Source organism: Ovis canadensis, chromosome 5, assembly GCF_042477335.2.
Source record: "Ovis canadensis isolate MfBH-ARS-UI-01 breed Bighorn chromosome 5, ARS-UI_OviCan_v2, whole genome shotgun sequence".
Classification (NCBI taxonomy): Eukaryota; Metazoa; Chordata; class Mammalia; order Artiodactyla; family Bovidae; genus Ovis; species Ovis canadensis.
This window is the reverse complement of record NC_091249.1, coordinates 105,922,336-105,942,323: the sequence shown is the minus strand read 5'-3', so window position 1 is coordinate 105,942,323 and position 19,988 is coordinate 105,922,336. Positions and strand designations below refer to the sequence as shown.

Below are 19,988 nucleotides of genomic sequence, written 5' to 3'. Positions count from 1 at the left end.
ATAAATTAATGTGTTTCTTTAAGCCCCTAAGTTTGTGGTATTATGTAACGATAGAAAATTTAAGCAGGTATTAAATCCTGTATCCTCAGTGGGTACTTATGTGTCAGTTAACTTTCTTTATCCAACTTAATGTTCTGCCTACCTCAATTCAGCACTTTTCAGAATTCAGTCCCCTATAGTCCCCTTGCTTCCTGTGGAATTCTCCAGGCCAGAATACTGGAGTGGATAGCCATTCCCTTCTGCAGGGGATCTTCCCAACCCAGGGATCGAACACACATCTCCTGCATTGCAGGAGAATTCTTTACCAGCTAAGACACCAGGGAAGCCCAAGTGGTTATTGTCTTAGGCAAAAGTTGGTGATAGCTTGGGCTGAGATAGTAAGAGTAGAAATTAAGAGAAGTTTATGGATTCTAGAAATATTTTGGAATATAAATAAGTTGGATCAGTAAAGAGGAAGAGGAGGATGTCAAGGATGACTTCCAAATTTTTGGCTTGAACAACTGGGTTATTGGAGGTACCACTTGACAAGATGAAAAAGAAAGAACAGATAATAGGATTTGGGAACCCAATGCAGAGTTTACTTTTGGACATGATGAACTTGAAATATCTATGAAATTCACATGTGTTTGACTTGCTTCTGAATACCAATCCTTTGTCAGTTGTAATCATTATGAATTTCTTACTTCCCTGGTGGCTCAGGCGGTAAAGCATCTGTCTGCAATGCAGGAGCCTGGGTTGGGAAGATCCCCTGGAGAAGGAAATGGCACCCCACTCCAATATTCTTGCCTGGAGAATCCCATGGATGGAGAAGCCTTGTAGGCTACTGTCCATGGGGGTCACAAAGAGTCGGACACGACTGAGTGACTTCACTCACTCACTCACTCGTAATTTATTAAGTATAGCCATATTGACAAGTAGGGTAGCCTTGAATCTGTCTCCAAGACTGATGGCTGTCAATAATAATAATATCATAACACCTAAAAGGCAGGAAGAAAATGAGTACCTTCAAGATCTCTCTAGTTTATAGTTTCTTCTGTTTATTTTCTTATGTTTAAGGTAGAATCATATGAAATTGCCATTTTTAAGGTCAAAAATGTCTAATGTTGGTAACTTCATATGGTTCCACTTACTATTTAAAGACAAAATAATGGTCCTTTATTTTTGAAGATGTTTTCATTAGATGTATGCTGTAAATGAGTTTTATGCATTTGTATATACTCCTAGTCTTTTAATCATCATTAAACACAAATGCCTATACTTTTAAAAAGATAACTCATTTAAAATATGCAAAAAAGGAAGATAAATTTTTAATTTAAAGTATTTAGCTGGGTTAAGGTAAAATTAATTCCATATGATATTATAAAATATATTTTACGCATAACTGTTCTTATAAATGTTTTGTTCTGTACTAATGTACAATTTATACTCTTTTCCTCCAAATTTTAAAGCTGAATCATATGATATTCTTCTATGTGTCTTTCTGAATTAGGGCCATATGGTATTTGTGTTACATTTCTTCCGGAAGCATACCCTACTGGCCAGTTCCTAAGAATATAAATTTTCTTTTATCTTGTACCTGTGGATTGCTTGGGTGCAAGGAAGTATAACTTAACGTTTTTCATCCTCATAAATCCCTCTGTCTTGGATACCTGCTTCCCATTTGGATTTTATTGAGCCATATTTTACCTAATGAGGTCTTAGCTTTTTAAAAAGAAATAACGTTGATTTGTAAATTTTGTCATAAAAAAGTGTGGATTTTATATTAGTGTTCTTTCTCCAGCTGATGTCTCCAGTGTAAATAGCAAATCAGTGGTAGTACTAAGGGCAGCTAGTGAAGGGTTTGTGTGTGTGTGTGTGTGTGTGTGTGTGAGACATAGGCAACACAGCTGGAGCTAATGGCATAGGTATGTGCTGATTTACAGTGAAAAATGCTAGACTTTATTATTCATAGAGTAGCTCTCTTAGTAGATGTGCTTATTTACCATTGTAATCACAGAAATATTTATATGAAGTAAAACAAAATAATCTTGAAGTTTGGATTTTAAAAGTGGATGATTTTTTTAAAAAACCCTGAAATTCATTCAATTTTCATTTTGCTTTCCAAAAGTCAGTTATAAGTTTAAAATATATACTATAGGAGCATTCATTTTATAACTTCATAGCAACAGGTTAGCTGAAGAGAAATCTGTCAAATTTGGCAGTGGTTCAGAAAATATGTGAACCTGTCACTGTAAGCAGTCTCAAAGGGCGAAATACTTTACAGGAGCTAATTAACCTTAGAAAATAATTACACAAATATGCAAATGTTGTTTAGATAATTCCATGTGTTATCAGCTCAGGTAGTCCATCATAAATGCAGAGCCTGCAATGCCTAGGTAGTAGAATCTGGCATAGTTGATAAGGCTTTGGTTACTGTATCACTTCTGTTTGGCATTTAAGAATTAATGATGGCAAGAGTGCGTCAGGAAATTCAACCTGTACTCTGAATACTGCTGAGTTCCGCAGTGTAAATATTCTATGCATTCTGCCACTAGCAAATTCTAATTAATGGATTTACTTTTTGTCTTTTCATGCACTTTGTACATTTGCATATTCTAAAATCATCCAGCTTGAAGTGCAATACAAAATGCACTCTGATATGAAATTCATGGAGAAACCTGTAAAGCAGATTTAGTATGTTTGCATTTCTGTAATTGAGGCATATTAGAAAGTCTTTCCTATTGAAATCTGTTTAGCTTCAAAATACATTACTGATAGTATACACTGTCTGGATTATGGTTTATAAATATATAATGATTGTGGACACGGTGTGGGCTGCAGGTTGGAATGACACAAATGTGCCTTGGAACAGCACCACCTTATTTATAAAATGGAATTTTCATAATGTAATCTGTCAGAAATGTATATTAAAAACTACTCTAAGTTTATTAGTTCCTGTGCTGCCATTATTGTACATAACTGCTGCGGGAGGCAGCACGTTTGGCAGAATTTGTTACATCTCATAAGGATGGGGGACGACAGAGAATGAGATGGCTGGATGGCATCACTGACATGATGGACATGAGTTTGAGTGAACTCTGGGAGTTGGTGATGGACAGAGAGGCCTGGCGTGCTGCAGTTCATGGGGTCGCAAAGAGTTGGACATGGCTGGGCGACTGAACTGAACTGATAAGGATGAGGATATGACTCTACTAAACACTGTGAATAGTAAAAAAAAAAAAACAAGAAGCCATAAATTTGTGAAAGTCTTGGGGAACAGTCACATAAGGAAGCCAGATTTTTTTTATAGCTAAGGTTTATCTCCTTTATTATTTCTCTTTAAAAATAATATTTTGAATTAAGCTGCTTACTTGTCTGTCACGTGCCCTTCAGATGTGAATCTCATGTAGTGTCAGCTTTCTTTGGGCAGTTCAAGGTCGCTGTTGCTCCTGTCAGTCGGGGTGCTTTAGACGCAGTACTGTCCCTCACCATGCTCAGTTACGGTGCTGGTAGTCTTCGTCTCCTTGCGCTGTATCTGCTCTTCCAGTTTCTGTGGGTTTTCTCTTTTTGCAGCCATCGCTTTTTGCTCTTGCACCAGTTTGAAACAAGCCTTTTGATTTGCAGCTTGTAAATGTGCGGTGGGTTCAGTACAGATGTTAGAATTTGTTAGATGTAGAGCTCCTGCTCAGAGTCATATACCCTCTAAGAAGCCAGCACTAGTTCTTCAGTATGATTTCTCATTTTTGTTGTTGTTGTTTACTTGCTTTATTATAAAGAGCATTCTTTTTGTACTAGCTTTGGAAAGTCCAGAAAGATCTAAAGGAGCTGAGAATAGAAAATATTCACAATCCCGCCATCCATAAGCAGCTGCTTTTAATCTTTTTGACTCTATCTAGTCTTTTTCAAGCCTTTTTCCAACAGTGAAAATTATACCGCCTATAAAATTAGATGAACTGCGTGTACTATTTTATAATCTCATTGAATAGCTATATAATATTTCGTTAGAAGTATTAACTTGCTTAAATATTTATTTTTGCATTGTTGGCTATTTAGGCATCATCCAGATACACTTTTTTCTGTACATAAGGCAATGATGAACATCACCAAACAACCATCATTTTCCACTTTCCAGATTATTAGAATCTAGATTCCTGGAATGGAGTTGGAATATTCCTTTTGAAATGCACTTCATGGTACTTTGTCAGCAGTATCATTGCCAATAATACTAGCATTGTTAGTCATTTATTAAATGTCTATAGCATGTTTTCTAATTTATAGGCAGAATCTGAAACAATGTATCTTCAAATTGCTCATATTCTAGAAGGAAGACGTGACGTGTCATGTTAAATAAATAACAGAATAGAGAAGAACCAATGAAATAGTACAGGATTCAGTTTAAGCTTACATAGCTAATAGTGGAACTAACGTAAACTTGAGCCAAGAGTATTTTACAGTAGTTTTAGACATAGGCAGGATAATAATACTTATAAAGAGATTAAATACTTTCCATATATTTCTTGTAAGATGCTATCAGTCAAGGGTTAGTAAAACTCCCTTTCTATATGAGAATCTGACCTTCAGTTAACCTTCTAGCTCTGTGTCTCTGGAACCCTAATAAAGTGGTGTCTTACATTGAGTTTCCCAGATAAAAAATTCTGAAGTTGCATGTGGGAAGTTTGTTGGAGAATTCTCTTGGAATCAGCACCTATCAGCTCAGTTCGCTTGCTCAGTTGGGTCTGACTCTGTGCCACCCCATTGACTGCAGCGCCCCAGGCCTCCCAGTCCATTACCAACTCCTGAGGTATATTCAAACTCATGTCCATCGAGTCGTTGATGTCATCCAACCATCTCATCCTCTGTCGTCCCCTTCTCCTCCTGCCTTCAATCTTTCTCAGCATCAGGGTGTTTTCAAATGAGTCAATTTTTCGCATCAGGTAGCCAAAGTATTGGAGTTTCAGCTTCAACATCAGTCCTTCCAGTGAATATTTAGGACTGATTTCCTTTCAGATGGACTTGTTTGATCTCCTTGCAGTCCAAGGGACTCTCAAGAGTCTTCTCCAACAACCCAGTTCAAAATCATCAATTCTTCAGTGTTCAGCTTTCTTGATAGTCCAACTCTCACATCCATACATGACTACTGGAAAAACCATAGCTTTGAATAGATGGACTTTTGTTGGCAAAGTAATGTCTCTGCTTTTTAATATGCTGTCTAGTTTGGTCATAACTTTTCTTCCAAGGAGCAAGCGTCTTTTAATTTCATGGCTGCAGTCACCATCTGCAGTGATTTGGGAGCCCCCCAAAATAAAGTCTCTCACTGTTTCCATTGTTTCCTTGTCATTTGCCATGAAATGATGAGACTGGATGCCATGATCTTCATTTTTTGAATGTTGAATTTTAAGTCAACTTTTTTACCCTCTTTCACTTTCATCAAGAGTCTCTTTAGTTCTTCATTTTCTGCCGTAAGAGTGGTGTCATCTGCGTATCTGAGGATATTGATATTTCTCCTGGTGATCTTGATTCCAGCTTGTGCTTCATCCAGCCTGACATTTTGCATGGTGTACTCTGCATATAAGCTAAATAAGTAGGGTGACAGTATACAGCCTTGACATACTCCTTTCCCAATTTGGAACCAGTCTGTTCTTCCATGTCCAGTTCTAACTTGCTTTTTGACCTGCATACAGATTTCTCAGGAGGAAGGTCAGGTGGTCTGATATTCCCATCTCTTTAAGAAGTTTCCAGAGTTTATCGTGATCCACACAGTCAAAGGCTTTGGCATAGTCAATAAAGCAGAAATAGATGTTTTTCTGGAACTCTCTTGCTTTTTCAATGATCCACTGAATGTTGGCAATTTGATCTTTGGTTCTTCCTTTTCTAAATCCAGCTTGAACATCTGGAAGTTCAGGGTTCACGTACTGTTGAAGCCTGGCTTGGAGAATTTTGAGCATTACTTTGCCAGTGTGTGAGATGAGTGCAATTGTACGGTAGTTTGAGCATTCTTTGGCATTGCCTTTCTTTGGGATTGGAATGAAAACTGACCTTTTCCAGTCCTGTGGTCACTGCTGAGTTTTCCAAATGTGGTAGCATATTGAGTGCAGCACTTTCACAGCATCATCTTTCAGGATTTGAAACAGCTCAACTGGAATTCCATCACTTCCACTAGCTTTGTTCATAGTGATGCTTCCTAAGGCCCACTTGACGTTGTATTCCAGGATGTCTGGCTCTGGGTGAGTGATCTCGCCATCATGGTTATCTGGGTCGTGAAGATCTTTTTGTATAGTTCTTCTGTGTATTCTTGTCACCTCTTCTTAATGTCTTCTGCTTCTGTTAGGTCTATACCGTTTTTGTCCTGTATTGTGTTCATCTTTGCATGAAATGTTCCCTTAGTATCTAATTTTCTTGACAAGATCTCTAGTCATTCCAATTCTGTTGTTTTCCTCTATTTATTTGCATTGATAATTGAGGAAAGCTTTCTTATCTCTCTGTGCTATTCTTTGGAACTCTGCATTCACGTGGGTTATCTCTTTCCTTTTCTCCTTTGCCTTTAGCTTCTCTTCTCTTCTCAGCTATTTGTAAGGCCTCCTCAGACAACCATTTTGGTGTTGTTTCTAGAGGCATTAGCTTCCGTAGGTTATAAAACTTTAAGGCAGTATTACTCCTGTCTCTGCCCAAGGTGAGCCTGATTCCCTCATTCCTGAGCTAATACCCTGTGGGACAAACACAGTAACCCCCGCAAAGTTCTCTGTTGTGTCTGCTATAGGAACTGCTAGGGAGTTTCCATTAAAAGGAATGCCTGGTGCTTCCCTGATGGCAAACTGTGATTCCCTTTCCTGGATCTTTTTATGTCAATGTATGTCAAGTATGGCCTAGAATAATCCTGTATAATGGTTTAGTTGTGCCTATGGATAACCCCCTAAGTGGATATTATAGGCATTTTTTTTTCTTCAATTGAGTTAGGCTTTTTAGAACATTAGGTTTTTAATTTTAGGTTTAAAACTGAACAATAATTTGATGAGCTTAGGAGTCAGGCTGAAAATATTGAAATACTCAGGGCACATGAATACTTCAGATTTCTTTTTCCTGCTACTCCTAAACCATTTTAATATGTATCATCTCCATAGACTGTGGATGAAAAAAATCAACTGTAATACTAATCTCTGCAAACAGTAGTCTTTACATTTGAACAGTGGAAAGAGCTGTTGGTTCTTAAGTCTCCTTTAGTCATAGATGGTTCGTTTGGACCCGGTTGGGAATTTCCCTTATATCCTGAGTCACAACGTTTTGTTGATTTTTCCTCTGTAATCAGTTAGTCCATCCCTTGCTTCCCATTCACTCTGCCATCAGTCTAAGTAGTGGGATAGTCTACTACTTTATCTATGAAATGCTGAACTGCTGCCTTGGAAGTGTTCTCATGTCTAGTTTTTTCCTAGTCTGAGCTGCATTACTCATGAGATCCCAGACTGTATTTCATGGTAGAGTTTTTCTCTAGGATTTTCAGACTATTCATGTATATTTCAGTTTTTCCTGGAGCATGAATAAGATCCTTGCAAATAGTAAGAAGGAAGGCTGGAAAGGTAGAGTTTAAAGACGGTGGCTAAAGAGTTCCAGTTATAGTTGTTTGTTTTGTAGGCAATGGCAACCGTTTTGGTAAATGACCTTTAAGACAAGAGAGTGAGTGCATCAGAGCTAGGCTTCAGGAAGATTAATCTGGCAAAAAGTAATGGGAAAGACTAGAAGAAATGAGACTAGTTAAAATTCATTGTTGGAGGACTCGGAATAGATGGGAATGAAACAGAAAGGGCAGATAGACTCTCAACAGTATACAGGAAGGATTTTTGACTGTGAGAAGAAAACAGGGAGGGCTTCGCTGATATCAAGTAGTGTGGGTTTATAGTAGACCCGTTGGACTTGTGTGAAGACAGTCCGTCAACAATAGAGAAAGTAATGCTCCTTACACACTACGCCCTCTCCTGTCTTTGTATGTTAGCACATTTATGAAATGGCAAACACAGTGAAGGTCAGGATCGTGGCTTGCTTATCATCCTGACATCCCCACTTTCAGCACAGAACCTAGATGGCGCAGAGTAATCTAATTTCCTATGTGTTTTTAATTCTGTCTCTCTATATAGGAGAATATTTAGGACCATCACAGATATTTGAAATTGTTAGTTCTGCCAACTACCAGCACATAGAAACTGTTATCTGTCTTCCTGTTTTGTTTTTACATTTCATTGTGAGATATAACTAGGGAAATCAGATGTCTGGGTTTTCTCTAGATTGTTCCAGTTTAGACCTGTTTTCCCAGTACAATTATTAACAATACCTTTCTTCACTCTAAAAGGTTTACAGAATAAATTCTATGGTTACATTCTATATATATACAAAAAACTGCTTGGTATGTGTTAGTAATTTTAACTGTAACTATAAAGAACACATTTGTGTAGCTACCATCCCAGGAAAGAAATGAAATACTTCCAGCCACTAGAAGTCTATTTCCCAATCACAACTGTTTCTCTTCTCAGAGTAAACCAGTATCCTGATTTTAATAAATATTTTCCTACTTTTTAAACTAATGCACACTAAATTATTAAGGCCAAGTTCAGTTCAGTCACTCAGTTGTGTCCAATCTTTGCCATCCCATGGACTGCATTGCGCCAGGCCTCCCTGTCCATCACCATCTCCTGGAGCTTGCTCAGACTCATGTCCATTGAGTCAATGATGCCATCCAACCATCTCATTCTCTGTCATCTCCTTCTCCTCCTGCCTCCAATCTTTCCCAGCATCAGGGTCTTTTCCAATGAATCAGTTTTTCGCATCAGGGGGCCAAAGTATTGGAGTTTCAGCTTCAGCATCAGTCCTTCCAAAGAATATTCAGGACTGATTTTCTTTAGGATGGACTGGTTGGATCTCCATGCAATCCAAAGGACTCTGAAGAGTCTTCTCCAACACCACAGTCGAAAAGCATCAATTCTTCAGTGCTCAGCTTTCTTTATAGTCCAACTCTCACATCCATACATGACTACTGGAAAAACCATAGCTTTGACTAGACAGATCTTTGTTAGCAAAGTAATGTCTTCTGCTTTTTAATATGCTGTCTAGTTTGGCAATAACTTTAATTCCAAAGAGCAATCATCTTTTAATTTCATGGCTGCAGTCACCATCTGCAGTGATTTGGGAGCCCCCAAAAATAAAGTCTCTCAGTTTCCACTGTTTCCCCATCTACTTGCCATGAAGTCATGGGACCAGATGCAATGATTTGAGTTTTCTGAATGTTGACTTTTAAGCCAACTTTTTCACTCTCCTCTTTCACTTTCATCAAGAGGCTCTTTAGTTTTTTGCTTTCTGCCATAAGGGTGGTGTCATCTGCATATCTGAGGTTATTGATATTTCTCCTGGCAATCTTGATTCCAGCTTGTGCTTCATCCAGCCTGGCATTTCACATGATGTACTCTGAATATAAGTTAAATAAGCAGAGTGACAGTATACAACCTTGACATATTCCTTTCCCGATTTGGAACCAGTCTGTTCTTCCATGTCTCACTGTTGCACTAATCTTGACCTGCATACAGATTTCTCAGGAGGAATGTCAGGTGGTCTGGTATTCCCATCTCTTAAAGAATTTTCCACAGTTTATTGTGAACCACATAGTCAAAGGCTTTCACTTAGTCAATAAAGCAGAAGTAGATGTTTTTGTGGAACTCTCTTGCTTTTTCGATGGTCCAGGGTGTTGGCAATATGATCTCTGGTTCCTCTGCCTTTTCTAAATCCAGCTTGAACATCTGGAAGTTCATGGTTCACATACTGTTGAAGCCTGGCTTAGAGAATTTTGAGTATTACTCAACTAGCATATGAGATGAATACAATTGTGTGACAGTTTGAACATTCTTTGGCATTGCCTTTCATTGGGATTGAAATGAAAACTGACTTTTTCCAGTCCTGTCAATGTTGCTGAGTTTTCCAACTTCGCTGGCGTATTGAGTGCAGCACTTTCACAGCATCATCTTATAGGATTTGAAATAGCTCAGCTGAAATTCCATCACCTCCACTAGGTTTGTTCATAGTGATGCTTCCTAAGTCCCACTTGACTTCTCATTCCAGGCTGTCTGGCTCTGGGTGAGTGATCACACCATTGTGGTTATCTGGGTCATGAAGATTTTTTTTTTTAATAATTCTTTGTGTATTCTTGCCACCTCTTCTTAATATCTTCTGCTTCTGTTAAGTCCATACCATTTCTGTTCTTAATTGTGTCCATCTTTGCATGAAATGTTTCCTTGGTATCTCTAATTTTCTTGAAGAGATCTCTAGTCTTTCCAGTTCTGTTGTTTTCCTCTATTTCTTTGCACTGATAATTGAGGAAGGCTTTCTTATCTCTCCATGCTATTCTTTGGAACTCTGCATTCGCATGGGTATATCTTTCCTTTTCTCCTTTGCCTTTAGCTTCTCTTCTCTTCTCAGCTATTTGTAAGGCCTCCTCAGGCAACCATTTTGCCTTTTTGCATTTCTTTTTCTTGTGGATGATCTTGATCCCTGCCTCCTGTACAGTGTCACAAACCTCCATTCATAGTTCAGGCACTCTGTCTATCAGATCTTGGTATATCAAGGTATATCAATCGATGAAGGTATAGCAATAAGCACTCATCTATCAGAGCTTGGTATATTAAGGTATATCAATAGATCAAGGTATAGCAATACCTTGAATCTGTTTGTTACTTCCACTGTATAATCATAAGGGATTTGATTTAGGTTTTACCTGAATGGTCCAGTGGTTTTCCCTACTTTCTTCAATTTCAGTCTGTATTTTGCAATAAGCAGTTCATGATCTGAGCCACAGTCAGCTCCCGGTCTAGTTTTTGCTGACTCTACAAAGCTTCTCCATCTTCTGCTGCAAAGAATATAATCAGCCTGATTTCAATATGGACCATCTGGCAGTGTCCATGTGTAGAGTCTTCTCTTGTGTTGTTGAAAGAGAGTTTTTACTATGACCAGTGCATTCTCTTGGCAGAACTCTGCTAGCCTTTGCCATACTTTGTTTTGTACTCCAAGACCAAATTTGCCTGTTACTCCAGCTATCTCTTGACTTCCTACTTTTGCATTCCAGTCCCCTGTGATGAAAAGGACATCTTTTGGCGGGTGTTATCTCTAGAAGGTCTTGTAGGTCTTCATAGACCTGTTCAACTTCAGCTTCTTCAGCATTATTGATTGGGGCATAGACTTGGATGACTGTGATATTGAATGGTTTACCTTGGAAACGAACAGAGATCATTCTTCATTTTTGACATTACGTCCAAGTCCTGCATTTTGAACTCTTTTGTTGACTATGAGTGCTACTCCACTTCTTTCAAAGGATTCTTGCTCACAATAGTAGATATAATGGTCATCTGAGTTAAATTCGCCCATTCCAGTCCATTTTATTTCACTGATTCCTAAAATGTTCACTCTTGCCATCTCCTGTTTGACCACTTCCATTTTACCTTGATTCATAGACCTAACATTCCAGGTTCCTATGCGATATTGTTCTTTACGGCACTGGACTTTACTTCCATCACCAGTCACATCCACAACTGGCCATTGTTTTGCTTTGTTTTAAGGCCTGAGGTGTCTACAAAGTCTTCCTTCCAGTTGTTGTTGAGTCACCAAGTCATGTCCAGCTCTTGGCGACCCCATGGACTGCAGCACACCAGGCCTTCCTATCCCTCACCATCTCCCAGAGTTTTCCCAAGTTCATATCCATCGTGTTGGTAATGCCATCCAACCATCTCATCCTCTGTCACCCTCTTCTGCTTTCAGTCTTTCCCAGCTTCAGGATCTTTTCCAATGAATCGGCTCGTCGCATCAGTTGGCCAAAATATTGGAGCTTCAGCTTCAGCATCAGTCTTTCCAATGAGCATTCAGGGTTAATTTCCTTTAAGATTGACTGGTTTGATCTCTTTGCAGTCTAAGGGACTCTCGAGCACAACAGTTCAAAAGCATCTGTTCTTCAGCGCTCTGACTTCTTTATCGTCCAGCTTTCACAACCGTATGTGACTCTGGAAAGACCGTAGCCTCGACTCTATGGACCTTTTTCAGCAAAGCAGTGTCTTTGCTTTCTAACACACTGTCTAGGTTTGTGGTAGGTTTCCTGCCGAGGAGCAGCTGTATTCTAATTTCATGGCTGCAGTCACATCCACAGTGATTTTAGAGCCCAAGGAGAAGAAATTTGTCACTGTTCCCACCCTTTCCCCTTCTGTTTGCCCTGAAGTGATGGGGCTAGATGCAATTATCTTAGTTTGAGTTCTGAAGACACGTAGGAATGATGCAGGTGAAGGTGATGGGTTAAGCAAAGGCAGAACATATGGGTCACTTTTCAAACAATAATATCAAAAACAGCCCAGAGATAAGAAGTGTATGGCACAGCTACGATATTACAGGATGTTCCCTGCAGTTGGAACACAGAGAGTGTTCTTTCCATTCTCTCATGGGGAGAAAAGGGTATCTTTTAGATCATCATATTTTGTGCATTCATTTCAAGGCAGAAGCCATATCATGTAAGGCCCTAGTGTCATTCTGAGTTTAAGCTTGGTCCTGGAGCTGAGGAAAAGACTTTGGAATGTTCTAAGCAGTGAGTGAGCAAATGGCAACATGTCCATATTTGCATTTTTGAAAAGTTGTTCTCACTACAGAGTTAGGAGAGGGCCTTTAAATGGGTAATACCCTCTAGGATAATCCTAGAGGCAGGGAAACTGGACTGGAGATTGTTGCAGTCATCCATTTGTGAAAGGATGAGCTTAGGCTCAGCCAGAGGAAATGAGAATGGAGAGAACTGGTGGCTTTAAGAGAAGGTTGGGGACAATCAAAAGGGTTTTAATTACTGATTTTATGTGGAGTTTGAGAGAGAGAGAAATAGAAGATGATGCTCAGATTTGAGCAGGAAGTGGGGAGCAAAGACAGTGACACAGGTTTGGAGAGGATGTTTTTATCAAAGTGTTGAATTGGTTGAGCTTGAAGTATCTGTGGGGCATTCAAAAGGAAATGACCTTGGGTCTGGAGCTCTGGAGAGAAATACAGGGTGGAGATAGACATTAGGGAATAATAGCTTTTATGGAGCCAGTGAAACCATTCATTGGGACCGTAACATGATATTTTAAAATTTCTGAGATGGAAAAGGTGAATAAATTGTGTTCATCATCTAGTATTATGACATTCTTAGGGAATCAGTCTTTCGGTGTTAAAGCATCCCAAGAATTATTCGTACAAAATATTTTCATGATGTCTTAGTTTTATCGGTTTGTATTTTTTTAACTGTTTTCCACATTATCTGAATTTTAGGTTAAACCACAAATTGTGTTTGCTATAGAAGTAAACACAGTAAAATGAAGTTATTGGAGAACCTTTGGAATTAAAGCAACAGTCATATATTTATTGGACTTGCCTGGTGGCTCAGATGGTAAAGAATCTGCCTGCCATGCAGGAGACCCAGGTTCAATCCTTGGGTTGGGAGGATCCCCTGGAGGAGGGCATGGCAACCCACTCCAGTACTCTTGCCTGGAGAATCCCCATGGACAGAGGAACGTGCTGCAGTCCATGGGGTCGCAGAGTCAGACACGACCAAGCAACTACAGCGCACCAGCAACTTAAGAGAAATAGAAAAAGTCCCAGGTTTACGCATTTAGAAATCCTCCCAGTTCTAGAAATAAAATATATATGGAAAATTATTTCAGGAAAAGTATTTTTAACAATGTAAATTGAAAACACTTGTTGTTAACTTTCTCCTTATTTTCAATTTACAGGGGTACCTAAAATTTCATAAATCAAATCATTTAGATGTATTTATACTCTAAATATTTTCAGATATAAATATAGAAATGTATCTGATGTTTCTTAGTGTTACACTGCCTTAAAAGACTACTGTAACTCTATGCCATGCAATTCTAATGTAGTTAGGTATATTTTAATATCGCAGATAAACCGAGAATGAGCCATTTCCCCTCAAAATGTGCCAATTTTAAATATTTTCTTTCAGAAGCTTGGAGTAGCACTTAAGTTTAGCAGTAATTTACTAATGGCTCAATACTAATTTATTCCCTAATTTGAATTTCCATTGTAGTTCTTTTGTATTGTTATTGTTTGGAATGAGCTATTGCTATCATATTTCTTATGCTGCATAAGCAAGCATATAATTTAATTTTTGATTGCTATGATAATAATTAGATGCAGTATGTAATACATGATGTCTGTTTTACTTATAGGAAAATGGCTCTCCTGAAGAACATGCAGTCTATGTGTGGGACCATTTCATAGCCCAGTCTGCAGCTGAGAAGGTATTTTTTGTTGCTCACAGCTATGGAGGACTTGCTTTTGTTGAACTGGTAAGTGCACAGTTAACTCTTGTTTTTAATTTCCAAACTCCTTACAGGTTTATCGCCTTCACTCCCATTTTTTCGCTATGGTTACTTGAAATTGATTTATAAAGGATGAAGATTAAGTATTTGGTGTAATGAATTTCATCTTGTTGAAAAGGAATGTACTTTTATTGTGCAAAGCTTTTCATTGCCAATCAGACAACTTTTTGCCTGTTTCTTATTTACATTTCACTTTTTAATTTCTACGTTATAGCTCCACTTTCCATGCATTTTATATTTGTGATTCCTGTGTATGTGTATATCGTTGAAGCACTATTATCTGTAAAGTGTTTAAAATTTCTAGAGACTCTTTAATGACTATACTATCTCTATAAATTAGTACTTGATCAAAATCCATATAATTAGTATTAAAACTATAAGAAAGATTCTGTTAATCTACTGTTAAGGGCAACTCCATGCTTAGTCATAAAAATCTCTGCATTTCAAAATAATCCAATTCTTGCAGTTAAGATATGTGTACATAATAGAAAAATTACCAAGATTTCTGAATTTGGTGTCTGTTCTACCACAGTATTACGATTATCATAGTTTGTGCAGGTCTGAATAATTACTGAAGTATAATCAGTCCTAAAAATGTGCTCCATGTTCATTACCCCTTATGTCACTGGAAAGTACCATTGCTGTAATAAAATGACTTATCTGATAAAGTGCATTTGATAATTTTAAATCCATATAGCCTTAAGTGGACATTAAAAGCCAGCATAGCATTGGTGGTCTAATTTTTAATGTTTCTAAACTTTGCCATGTATTGTTCTTCATCGTGGAAATTATATATCTGTGGTCTTTTCAACTTCCCCATGCCTTACTGCTTACCCATGTGATTTAGATAAAAAAATAGTGGTGACACCTGAGAATACTTTAACTGACCTAAATTTACAAATACTGTGCTCTCTTAAGATCTATAAATAACTGAAATCATTCATTTCTTAAATTGATTTCATGTTTAGAAATTATATTCAAGTGCTTTTAGTTCTGCTGAATTTGTTTACTACAAAATGGATATCTTAGGATCATTCTCTAACATACGAATTATGACATCCTTTTTAAAATGTGAATGTTGGCTTTCAAATAGTTCTTTTAATCATTCAGATATATATAAATGCATTTATAGCTGATGTATTAGGTGCCTTATGTTTTCTTCCTGTAAGTCATTAAGTTACATAAAACATGAAATTTCATGACTTTATAGAATAGCTTCGAATATGTCTGAAGGCCTGCAAGACTGTTCAAATTTAAAACTTCCGTGAAACATACATTTTCCTGATTTAGCTTAAGACAGTTAACATCAAATTTGGAATTTAAGTGAATTTTGGACAGTTTTAAAAATAAACTTAGGATGCCAGAGTAACAGATGACCCATGTGTCAGTCTTATTTTGCCTGTCCTTCTTGTCACACACTGGTGGATATTTCTGCACTTTTGTTCCACTTTAATATAAAGCACACAGATGTTTCAGAACAAGACTTGACTTCTGACCTTGAGGCTATTAGGGTCAGGGTCCTCAGGGCCTGTGAAATTATCACAAGCTGAGCTAAAGTTTTTCTCCATCACAGGAAGTAACCAGTAAGTAAGAAGTTAAAAAGGAGCTTTGTCAGAGAGACAAGATGGTCTCAGTAAGGGTCAGCTTCTGTAGTCTGCTGTCTCTGCAGGAGGTGCATGCATGGGAGGAGGAATATAATATAACCACTGGCACAGCGCATATCTGTCAGGCAACACCAGGACTGAGAAGTCTATTTAATGTGATATACCTTGTTTATGTTTCGATTATGTTAGCCTCAGATATTTGCTACTTATTGTCAAGTAACTTTGATAGAGGTATGCAAAAAAGGCATATAGATGGTGGAAGCTAAAGAAAAAATAGTTTGTGACTTACTGAAAAGAATTCCTCTAAATAAATAACTTAGTTTTACATAAATTTTTTACAAAGCTTGATGAATACATTTAAGGCCATTGTGTTTCTACTTAATTTCAAGAACTTTTGAAAGATAGCATTGATATTACACAAAAAATTGAAATATGTGTAAACGTTTTATTTTTGCCTAACACTGAATCACATTCTTTCCTGGTCTCCCGGTTATTCTTAGAAGAAAACTCATGGTGTTTAAAATGTTGACAATATTCAGCCTCCCAGTATTTTTCAACATAAATGTATTATATGAAATTGTTTTACAATGATTGAAATATTTAATATTAACTTTACAAAAAAGTTGATTGTGAACATCTTAAATTATGGTTTAGTTTTTTGTTTCAGTAGTACATTTTACACATCGGACAGTAAATCGTTTGGATTTCAGTAAAGTTTAATTTTGTAAAAAAAATTATCAGAAAATTGTATCCCTGATTCAAGATTCTGTACACACACACATATACACACGCACACACCCCTTCTTATGGATGGAATGTCCCTAGTTTGTAGCATCACGTTTCAATCCATGGAGATTATTTTCCTACCATCCTCATTCAAGTTCACATTCTTTTTTGGATAATGAATTTGAAGAAAATTTCTTTTAAATATGAACTGTGTGACTACTACAGTTTTGATATTACATGTAATTACTTTTAGTGATTATTGTTTGAATAGTACTTGCTAGTCAGGACCTGAGCTAAGATATATCTTATCATTTATTAAATTCTGTGTAATTAGAGTTTAAAATTAAAGGTACTACTAATAGGTATCTGAAAAATTACTTTTAAATATAAAGTACAAAATAGTTGTAGACCTTTCATATTTTGCTAATTGTTGTTTTTTAAAACTGAGAACCTAATTTATCATTATACCCTATCTTGAAGTGCAGAATTCGCCTAAAGAATCCAGGAGATAGTTAAGAGATTCATTTTCAAAACCAATGAAAAAGATGATTCTAAAAATATGCCTTTCACTTCCTTTATTCCCATCATATGGTAACATCTCAAGTTTCTAATTCTCTAAACTTTCTGCAATCCTAGTAAAAATAGATATTGATAAGACAGCTCTGGTAGCAATCCTCACACTCAGTCTTTAAAGTAAAAGGAAAGAACTGTTTATTTTATGAATTGATAATGAATTTTAAAAATGACGTGTCTATCCTATGTTATTTTTCTGTGTATTTAAAATAACACTAATAAACAGCAATAACATAAAGTTACTCTTATTAAATCATCACTGTCAAAGCCTTCAATTTCTAATAAATTTTGCTTTATAAGTCATAGATAGAAATAGTAGTCATAATCAACAACTTACCAAATTCTTTTAGAAAAACACCTACAACTAATGCAGCTTACATTTGCCTTACAGTCGTTTTTAAAAGTTTAAACTCATTTGTTAGAAATAAAGTGTCATTAAAAAAACAGTGCCAGTTTTTAAGCTTTGTCATCCCTTTCACCAACCACTTTGTGAAGTGATTGCATTGCCTCCATACTCAGTCATTTCAGTATTTGGCTCTTGTCTTTGTAGATAATGGTTAGTTTGACAAAATCAGGCCAGCGTAAACTATTTTTTATTGGGAAATGAGTCAGCTTCCTTGTCAGTGCCCAGTTTCGAATTTTAACTCACCTTCCCTGTTTGCAGTGCTCTATACATCAATTTGCATTCAGATTTCTTTCCTTAGTCAAAGTGAAATCACTGCTATTTTTAGAAAACACATTAAACAATTTTAGCAAATGTGTTTCATTAGCTTATTGCATCCTCTCAGTTGATATAAAATTAGTATTTTTCTTATTGCTTTTCTATCCTTTTCCACATCATTAGTGGTATGTTCACAACCACCATTAAAAACATCTCTTAGAAATGTGTGAAAACTGCCCCTTTTGAACGTGTATCTCTACCCACTTTTGATTTTGGTTTCTCCATGCTTGTCAGCACTTGATTGGCACCTCACTTGCATGTGAATTAAGGAATGAAGGGAACTCTATTTTCCTGCCATTGTTCCATGCTGGGCTCTCTAGCCTCTAGGCAGCCTAAGCTGACCTTCAGCAGCTGATGGAGGACTATTTTTTGGACTAAGTTGTGTGCGGACACTCAACCTCAGTCTAGTCGTAAGAGCTGATCTTTAAAAAATTGTCTAGAGCATAATTTGGATTTACACTGAAAAGAAGAAGGAACAGGACTAAAAGAATTAGTTTTTGCCTTTAGTGACATGCATTAACTATGACTTTAAAGAAGCATTGTTTATATTCTATCTACAAAGAACAAAGTAAATTGGATACAGGTAGCATATCTGCTTAATGTGATCAATGGAAATACCTAAAATATGGGCTGCTTGGGATCAAGAATTGAGGAGAGGTAGAATACTGGCTTATAAACAAAGAAAAATTGAGCCATTAGAGTGTCAAAACAACTCAGGCCAAAAATACTTCTTAAAAACCTTTCAACTTTAAAATGTAAATAATTCAGTAAAAACAAATCACCGTTTGTAATATAACTTGAATTTCTGCATTGACTGCCTGTATTATACAAGTAGCATGCTAATGCATGGGATGATTGCAACTTGTGTATGGAACCTCTGTCTTATTTCTCTAGTTTCATGTGAAAACAATTTAGTTTTCCTATTTTTGTAGGCTCCTCAGAGAGAAACCAGAGGGTATATCATTTCTGCCTCCTGTATTCAGTTTTGTTTAATTCTTTGCATACAGTGTAGATACTGTCTTTCGATTGATTGTTGATGACAGTAATTTTAGGAGTTAGTTGCAAGAGCCTAAGTAAGATCCAGTGAAAGGCTTTATGAACATAGATGACCAGTAAGGGAGAAGCACACGTCAGATGTTAAGGAAACAAATTCTCCGTGACTTAAAGACATCGGATCTGGAAAGCTGAATTAAAACAAAGAGGGAATAAGATCTTTCCCAGTGTACTCCTCCAGAAGCATGTTGAAGTGGATGTGAAGGGAGACGAAGCACAATAAAGAACAAGTAATGAACAGTGATTATGCTCATATATAGATATTGGGGAAAATATTTGTATATACTGGATATTTAATAATTATGGCTAATAGAATAAATGAGATACCAAAGGAGAGAGTTTCATATACAGATGTGATTTGTTAAGCTTCACAGTAGTTACCTCTGTATTGAGATTTGATTTACCTTCTACTCAAATGATTTTCAATAAATATTAGGAGGTCTAACTGTTGGAAAGAATGGCTCAATTTGTCAATTTTTGTATTAACTCTTCTCCTTTGTCCCATAACTAACCAACCAATACATTTTGTCGGGTTTATTCTTTTCTCTCTGGAATATTGATCATGTCTTCTGTATGTGCCCACTGTTGTTAAGTCATCATTTCACAGCAGTATCACTACACTCATACCTACTTTTCTACCGGCTCTCTTTTCTCTCCATTCCATCCTGTATACCTGATATTATTGAAACCCCCTTTCTACCAAAGCATTCCAGAATCGTAGTAAGAAAGAAAGTGAAGTCGCTCAGTCGTGTCCAACTCTGTACGACCTCTGTCCGTGGGATTCTCCAGGCAAGTAAACTGGAGTGGGTTGCCATTCCCTTTCCCAGGGGATCTTCCGGACCCAGAGGTCAAACCCAGGTCTCCCACATTCCAGGTGGACACTTTACTGTCTGAGCCACCAGGGAAGCCCTCCAGAATCATATTGCCTCCCTATTGTCGCACCTCACCTATCTTCTC

At 37.2% G+C, this 19,988-nt stretch overlaps 1 protein-coding gene across 20 annotated transcripts in view; it reads left to right on the top strand.

Annotated features, from left to right (window-relative positions):
* Positions 1-19,988, top strand: part of ARB2A (ARB2 cotranscriptional regulator A) — a 409,235-nt gene that overhangs the window by 210,429 nt on the left and 178,818 nt on the right. For all 20 annotated transcript variants that reach the window (XM_069590133.1, XM_069590122.1, XM_069590141.1 and 17 more), the window contains one exon: positions 14,202-14,321. In XM_069590133.1, the coding sequence (XP_069446234.1) occupies positions 14,202-14,321 (120 nt within the window). The remainder of the gene's footprint in view (positions 1-14,201; positions 14,322-19,988) is intronic.